Source organism: Camelina sativa, chromosome 16 (assembly GCF_030686135.1).
Source record: "Camelina sativa cultivar CO46 ecotype springtype chromosome 16, ASM3068613v1".
Classification (NCBI taxonomy): Eukaryota; Viridiplantae; Streptophyta; class Magnoliopsida; order Brassicales; family Brassicaceae; genus Camelina; species Camelina sativa.
Genome location: NC_141895.1, coordinates 10,449,462 through 10,458,217, shown reverse-complemented (window position 1 = coordinate 10,458,217; position 8,756 = coordinate 10,449,462). Strand labels below are relative to the sequence as shown.

The window sequence follows — 8,756 nt, the reverse complement described above, 5'->3', positions numbered from 1 at the left end:
GGTTTAATTAAAATAATCCAGAATTTAATTAAACCAAAAATTAAGTAAAATTTCTTCTCTTGGTTTACTCAACACAACCCAAAATATAATCCCGGAACATGGATGTTAAAATTCTCTCCCACCAACAAGGATTCGTCTTCGAATTCCGCAACATCGTCCATCCAACAAGGACCTCCGTGCAACCATCACCATGACCCGCAAATCCACTGACTGGACTGAACAACGTCAACCAAGGTTTCTCCATGCAACTGTCACAACAGCCCGTACACCCCCGTGACCCAACGGTCCACAAAACCCTGACCCCACTTGTAACACCCCAGAACCGTCCTATGGTTGGATAAACCACGGATGGCCCGGAGACGCCACTAAAGGTCAACTGCCTACGATCCGGTCGAGGTTCCACCAACGAATTAGGTTCCTCAGCCAGTTCGCTGGCTGCTGCCTACCCGCTACCTACCCGCTACATACGTCCCTTAGGATTTTCAACCCTTGGTACGCACGCGGCGTTGTGCTGGCTTGGACTAGACCATGTACCATTTCCACTTGTCTGAAAATATATGAAAATACTCGTTTTATTACTTAAGTAAAATGTTACAATTCAAAACAAAATACTTAAGTAAAACAGTTGGATCCATTTCGAGGAAAAACATGTTAAAGGAATCATGGGATTTTGCAAAACAAAAAACATCATATATGGTTTCCTAGCTGCCCCAACTCTACCCACTTAGTCTTCCATGCAAGTAGGGATGTCAATTGGTCTGTAAGACCATGGGCTGTCCATGTCCAAATTAAATTGGGCCGGTTATGGTCATAACCAAATTTGAAACGGTCAAATGGACCTAAAATAAATTTAGCCCACTAATAAATGGTCTCATCTGGACACGGGCTGACAATAATTCTTTAAAATTAGGGTTGTAAAATTTGGGGAAAATATTTTTTTTCTTTTTTTATTTTGTCGATTTGGGGGAAACTCGCCTCTTCCTCTATCTCTCTCTGGCGATTTCGCCGATTTCATCTGCTTCTCTTCATCTTCTTCTTCTTCCTCAATCTCTCCCTCAATCACTCTTCATCGCGGATTTGCACCAAATCAGACCTCGGAGGTAAATTTCGTGAGTATACTAAGATTTTCAATTTCTGGGTTTGTGGGTTTTGTGGGTTTGTGGGTTTGTAGGTTTGTGGGTTTGTTGTTCTCATAGTAGAAATGTAAAGGTGGATTTAAGAACCATAGTGGTTTGTGGGTTTGTTGTTCTCACGCTTGTTTATGGTTTGATGAAATGTCTGAAAGAAGTAAAATGCTGTTTTGGCTTGATTAGGATTCGATACTTATATAGGTTTTGGTTTTGTAACATCACTCATAATTGTTATATTAGCCATTGGAGTTGTCTCTGCTCCCTTCCTATGTGACCTTTCTTTATTCTGTCACGTAATGCAATTTCGATTTATATTAGCCATCTTGGTCATGGGCTGTTTGATGCGTAGTGAAAGTGAAAAAGAGTTTGATTTCGTTGTTCTATGAAAGCCCTTTAAAAATGTTGATACCATTCATTATACCGTAATTAAGATACATGTTTTTCTCATTTAGTTGTGTTAGTTGTTTCTGTTTGCTAATGTTTTGCTCATTTAGTTGTGTTAGTTATTTCTGTTTGCTAATGGTTTTAATTCTTTTTATGTTTTTGAACAGATGGACAAGACACTGAGCTTGTGTGATGATGACTTCATGAGTGATAATGAATGGGAACGACGTATGCTTGAAGAAGAAACCAATATGGTGGAAGAAGAAAACAATCAGGTGGTGGAAGAAGAACACAATCCGATGGAAGATGAATCTCTCATGGGTGAATCATCTCATACTCAAGCGAAAAGAGGTAAACGTAGACATTCCAGGTGTTGGAAAATTTTCACAATAATTGGAGAGAATGATAAAGATGATAAATATCATATTAGATGCAACTACTGCAAATATAATTATCACTTGAATCTGAATAAGAATGGAACAACAATTTTGCTCAGGCATATGAAAACTTGTTCGAAGACTCCTGGTAGTACTCCTTCTACTCATAGTAGAAAGATTGATATGTTGGTTTTCCGTGAGTTGATTGCTGTTGCTATTGTAGAGCATGATCTCCCTTAATCCTTTGTTGAATATAGAAGGATTAGGGAAGCTTTTGCATATGTGAATCCGATAATTGAGTTTTGGAGTAGGAATACTGCAGTTTCTGATGTTCTGAAAACTTTTGAGAAGGAGAAAAGCAAACTTAAGCAGATTTTGAGTGAGATTTCGGGTAGAGTTTGTTTTACAACTGATTTGTGGAGAGCAATAACCGTGGAAGGTTATATGTGTTTAACTGCACATTAAATTGATGCAAATTGGAACTTGCAAGCCAAAATAATATCTTTTTGTGCTTTTCCTCCACCTCGTTATGGTGTTGCATTGGGTATGAAGTTGATTGAGTTATTGAAAGCATGGGGGTTAGATAAGAAATTATTTACTATTAATGTAGACAATGCTTCATCAAATGATAATATGCAAGGAGTTCTAAAAAGGCAACTTAGAAAGGATTTGGTATGTGGTGGAGAGTTTTTTCACGTAAGGTGTGCAACCCATATTCTGAATCTGATAGTTCAAGATGGGTTAGATGTCATAGAGGAAGCTTTAGAGAAAATTAGGGAAAGTGTCAAGTTTGTGAAGATTTCAGAGTCTCGAGAACTGATGTTCCAAGGCTGTGTTGAAACTGTTGGGATTCATACTAAGCTGGTCTTGTTTTGGACGTGAAAACATGTTGGAACTCAACCCATCTATTATTGTCTAGTGCGATCCAATTTAAAGATGTGCTGCGTAATCTTGCTGAAGTGGAGCCGAGTTATAAGTGTTTTCCTTCTGAATTGGAGTGGTCTAGAGCAGAGCTTATTTGCGACTTATTGAGGCCATTTGATGAAATAACACAAATTGTTTCAGGCTCTAAATATCTTACTGCGAATCTGTACTTTATACAAGTTTGGAAAATTGAAAGTTGGCTTAGAGTTCATGCAACATTTGAGGATGAGACCATTTGTGAAATGGTGGACACCATGAAGCTGAAGTTTGACAAATATTGGAAAGACTACAGTGATATACTTGCGATTGCTGCTGTTTTGGATCCAAGGTTGAAGTTCACTTGTTTAGAATACTGCTTTAGCACTTTAGATCCATCAACTAGCAAGTCTAAGTTGGAACACATTCGCAAGAAGATAGAAAAGCTGTATGGAGTTTACAAGAAGAATCATGCAAACACCGCTGCAACTTCACAAGTTATGGAGGATAACCTACCATCTGGATATGGTGTAAGTAACTTATTATGTTATGTTCTTTGTCATATTATCAGTTCTCTCTATTCTTATTATGTTCTTTGTCATATTATGTAGGGCTTTTATGCATTTGTTTCTCAAAAAGCTGGAACAGGAAAATCGGCTTTAGATATGTACTTGGATGAACCAGCTTTGGATATGGTTGCGTTTCAGAGTTTGGATGTCTTGAAGTATTGGAAAGATAATGCAGCACGTTTTAAAGAGTTATCTCGCATGGCATGTGATGTACTTTGTATTCCTATAACAACAGTGTCTTCCAAGTCATCATTTAGTGTGGGAAGTCGAGTTCTAAACAAGTACAGAAACCGTCTACTTCCATCTAATGTCCAAGCACTTATCTGTGCAAGAAACTGGTTAAGAGGTTTTGAGGAAATTAGTAAGTATACTAACTCTTATAACTTGATTTTGTTTTGTATTCTATGAATGAAGTGATGGTTCATTGATAGTTTTCATTTTGGTAGGTGGATCCGAGTTTTTTGAGGAAGATAAAGAAGAAGAAGAAGGAGGAGAAGCACAAGAAGAAGAAGGGGAGGAAGGAGAAGGTGTAAGAAAGAAGATTAGAGTATGAATGAGAGTATGAGACCATTAAGTATGAGTATGAGACCATTAAGTATGAGTATGTATTGGATTTATAACTTATTTATGGATTTAGTATGGATTTATAACTTATTTATGGATTTAGTATGAACTTTTGAGTGTTAATGATGAATTTATAAGTTTAATCTTAAGAATAAGTATTTGATGAGTTTATGTATAATTTGGACATCATGGACAGCCCAATTGGTCATGGTCCTATTTGGTTCGGACCTATTTGGACATGGTTTTATTTGGGCTTAAACCATGAATGTCTAAAACATGGAGGTGTCTAATTGGACAGACCTATTTGGACATTGTCAGCCCAATTGACATCCCTCTCACATGCATTTTCCCCACCCAAACTACCCCCAAACAAAAAGCAACAAATACGCAAAGCGGAAGCCTCAAACAAAGCAGGCAACACACAAGAATACACTAGACACAATCAAGCAAACTTGACTCATCTAGACCTCTATTATAACTTGGCATCCATGCCACATACCCGCACCAACCAATGGGTAGAGAATTCTAGTAGTGCGACATCATAAATAGACCACTCTAGACTTTCCACAACTTAGGCCATTTTGCCCCACTCTGGCAGCCATGCCTTAACCCGACAACCAAAAAACATCCTAGGGTCCTTCGATCATCTGTCCCATCCCAAACACACATTCCGCGTTGATACCACAAAGGCATCCAACCGGACTCACCCATCACATCCTCCGCGTTGTTACCACCAATGTAACCCCATATTCATGGCCGCATCATCATGTAGCAGTTCAGGCTAGTAGCTAGCTAGGCACCAAATTGTCCCTTCTGTGAGATCCTTCTGGATTAGCTCACTGGACTTTTACCACACACGTCGGGAACAGAAGATCGATCACTAGCTACGACCCGAAACAAATAATTCTCGGACTAGGTAGGACAAGTACTTAAATTCTAAGTTAAACGACTCAAAGAATTAAGTACATTGACACACCCAAAGAATTCAAACAAGATAAACAAGCAACACATGCAAGAAAATCAAGCAAGAACATCACACAAATCCTAACAATCAAAAACACACTTATGCAACTTAAGAACTCCTACTCATGCACCAAAATAATTCCACTTAACCACAAATTACTTTTTCTCATCATTTAGACTTAAGTTATTTCTCTCAATTTTTATTTCATGCATGCATGGCCCTTAACTCGATTCTTAAGCAATAAAATGCATTTAAATTTCTAAAGAAAGATTTCTTCTCTTCAAGAAACATTTTATCCACAACTTCTCAACATGCATGTGGCTCTTCTATCATGGTAATTCTCGCATAACTTCTTTTAAAATTAACCCTCCAATAGACTGATCTACCATCAAGTCCATTGAGGTTAAATTTTCTCCATAATCCTATGCATGATTAACCAATAAACCATGCATCACACCCCATGTCCGAAATTTATACAAGAAAATTCTTGTATAATTTCTCACCAAAACACATGATCCCCATCTCCTCAAAATTTATGCATGAAAGGTCTCACCACCAAAATTATGCAAAAATTATCATTCATCTTAAAAACTTCTCAAGTAAACCGATGCATGTCTGACCACTCATCCCCCTCTTGTATGCATGTCGAATTTAACCCATAACAAGACTACATGTAATTAAACTAAGTTTATGCATGGTAGTCTACTTGCTTCTAAGCTAGTTAACATGCAATCTACCAAGAAAATATACAATAAACAAGCAAACAAGGACTGATGCAAGAGCTAGAGAGCTAATGCATCATCCATAAACAAACAATCACAACTCACAATTTTTAGAAGAACTTGGCCGGATTGATCTTCACCACACCAACACCGATCTGATATCACCTCCTCTTCCTCCTTAGCCTCTAACTTGAACAACCCTTCTCTTCTCTCTCCCTTGATCGAAAATCTCTTGATTTTTCTCTCAAAGATCAAACAAAATTTTGGGAGAGTTTTGGTGTTTAAGAGAGATTTTTGGTCGAAAATAAGAGCAATGAGGCGGTATTTATAGGCCTCACACTCGACTTCTCATGCAAAACAGGTGTCAAAATTGGCGTGACAAGTGTCCAAATTCTCGCATGCATTGGACACGTGTTGGCGGAGAAGCTCTTCACGCGCGCGTGCATCTCAAGCGTGGGCGAAAACTCCTTAAGATTTCGACACGTGGCCTCCTGAGCATAGCCAGACTTTTTCGCTTCCTTCTTGTCCCAACCACGTCCCAAGTACACTTACGTACTTGTCTAAGGTACATGGTCCCTTGTCCGTGTCCGGTCCACCCATACCTTACGCACGATGTTCTTATCCGTGACGAATGAACTCTTCTCCATTCGATTTGTACGTTCCCTCGTGCTTGGTACGTACCGTGACCTTCCCTTCCATGGTCCCTTGGTACATTGCCGGTCAGCTGGTACATGACCATTCTGTTTTCATGTTCCATCCCACGTCTTTCTCTTGCCTTTATCTTGGCCATTCCTCTTCCTTATCCTTCTTTTAAACTTTTCACCATTGTCCCCCAACGTCCAACGTCCAATGTCTAACTCTCTTGTTGGCCTAACGGTTCTCGTCCGTTCTTCGGCCATTGGATGTTTCGCAACTTAGTGACTTCCTCCACAAGTTACTCGGTCGTTTCTCAAGGTTTTTCTTTCTCCATTTTTCTAAGCTCTTTCCAAGTTCTTTCTCGCGTTTTTCTTGTCCGGTCTGTACCCCTTTATGCGGGTCACTACACCACTGGTCAGCACAACCCAAAACCCGAGATCACTCCGAGGTCTAAATCCAGTCACTATGCTCATAACCACGTTCTAGACATTGTTTGCTCCCTCACTCATAAATTCTCAGGTTGCAACCTTCGAACTGCACCGGCTGCACTCTCAAACCGTCGTCCTCGAGCTATACTGTCTCACTCTCGGATCGTCACCCTCGAGATCTCGGTACGAAGGGAACTACTCATACCCTCTGGGGAACTAATCATCCCCTAGGAGAACTAATCATCTCCTCTGCCGCAATCAGGGTCGCAACCCGTCAAGCCCGTGGTGCACCAGGGGAGCTAATCATCCCCTCAGGAGAAGTAATCATCTCCCTAGGAGAACTAATCATCTCCCAGGAGAACTAATTATCTCCTAATGAGCAAACATGTCCTAACTTCTATAAGCATCTACCAACCTGAACTACCTCTCGTGGTTCTCGTAAAACATCGCAATGTCCTACAAACCACCATATTCCCTCTCTGGAATATCACCACCATCATGAACACTCTTCAGGCCAACCCCAAACATCCCTACCACTAAAAAAAACTTACATGGTTTTTATTAGGTTTTAAACAATTTAAAAATATTTATAAGAAATTTATAAAGTTTTTATAAGTACAAACCTTATAAAAACCTTATTAAAACCTTATAAAAAACATTTTAGAAACCTATTAAAAGTTTTTTAAAAACCTTACTGTCACTCAAAAAGGGTAATTTAGTGACTGTGTATTCTTATTGTCACTCAAAAAGGGTAATTTAATCATTTTGTACATACAGAGTGGTAGTTTTGAAAATGGTGAGCGTGGAAGAGTATTTTAAAAAAAACGACATGGAAAAAGGGGTATTTTTGAGAATGCCCCTTTAACATTTGTCATTGTTTTTTTTTTTCTTTTTAATAATTTTTTTGTGTCTCTCAATTGTTTTTATTTATAAAAGTGGTTTTGTGTATCTAATGTGTGTTTTTACTATAACTTATAATTTGGGAAAACGGCCAAAATCAACACAAATTATTTGTCAAACGTTTTTTTCATACCTGAACATTATTACCCTATAGAAATCAACCTAAACCATCCAAAAATTCAAATTTTAAATCTGAACTATGTGAATTTAGCCAAGAACAACTATTTAAACGGTGTTAATTAACGGGTTAACGGTGCTGAGTCATATGACACCGTCGCAAACACATGGCAAAAACTTCTATACGACGTCATGTTAGTTTTAAGAATGTAAAATCACATGTAGAAGGATTTGAACTCGGGTGGACGAAACCCGAATAATAACTATTCCGATATAACCACTAGGGCACAACAACTTATTGCCTTTTGTTTTGTAGGATAAATTATTAAATAGATTTATCCTACAAAACAATAGACTTGTCGGGCTTGTCATCTTCGTCTCTCCTCTCTGCCTGCAATCATCTCTCTTTTGTTCTCACAAGCATCACTTCCTTTAGCGAACTGTCCGCTTTGTTCATTTAACGTCGTTTCTTCTTCTAATATGCCGAGTAATATCCAGATATGTGTACTCCGGTGAGAAGTGCTTGGTTTCTCTCCGTCGAGGCAATTGACCTCATGTCGTTTTCAAATTAAGAGTAGAGACAACCTTTCTATTTTCGATTATGATTTGGTAATTTATGATTCAAATTGATATGGATAACTTTAAAGGGAGAACACAAATCAAATTGTTCTTAGCATGATTGTTACTGGAGGTACTTGGGGTAACGGAGGCTTCGTGCCTTCAAAAGCTTTACTTGGGTTAACAGAGGCTTCTTTTCCAATTTGATTTTTGGATTCTAGAGCTTTAGTCCCAACGGCTGGTCACAGTCCCCATGGGAAGCAAAAAAGGGAAAGAGAAGAAGAAGAGACAAAAGACAATACGATATATTTAAGCGGTGTGAGCTAGTACATAATGAATCAATATGGCTCAGTGGTATGAGAGCAATTTTGGTGGCTTATGCTCTGCAAGTTTTAAGTCCATCTTGCACCATTAACATTATTTTTATTTCAAACGACTTGCTAATTAACACCGTTTAAATAGATGTTGAAATTGGCTAAATTCACATAGTTCAGGTTTAAAATTTGA

The 8,756-nt window shown here is 38.5% G+C and overlaps 1 protein-coding gene across 1 annotated transcript; it reads left to right on the top strand.

Annotated features, from left to right (window-relative positions):
* The first annotated feature begins 3,002 nt into the window (after positions 1-3,002).
* LOC147925421 (zinc finger BED domain-containing protein DAYSLEEPER-like) lies at positions 3,003-3,913 on the top strand. The gene is made up of 3 exons (XM_087492622.1): positions 3,003-3,321; positions 3,403-3,721; positions 3,807-3,913. Exons 1-3 carry the CDS (start codon positions 3,058-3,060, stop codon positions 3,911-3,913), a joined length of 690 nt encoding a protein of 229 aa, XP_087348748.1. The 5' UTR covers positions 3,003-3,057.
* The last annotated feature ends 4,843 nt before the right edge of the window (positions 3,914-8,756 follow it).

Excerpts from the sequence above, each read along its gene's own strand:
- LOC147925421 (XM_087492622.1), top strand. The coding sequence starts at position 3,058 with ATGGTGGACACCATGAAGCTGAAGTTTGACAAATATTGGAAAGACTAC. Across the intron at positions 3,322-3,402 it reads ACCTACCATCTGGATATGGT|GGCTTTTATGCATTTGTTTC; the intron begins GTAAGTAACTTA and ends CATATTATGTAG. Across the intron at positions 3,722-3,806 it reads AAGAGGTTTTGAGGAAATTA|GTGGATCCGAGTTTTTTGAG; the intron begins GTAAGTATACTA and ends TCATTTTGGTAG.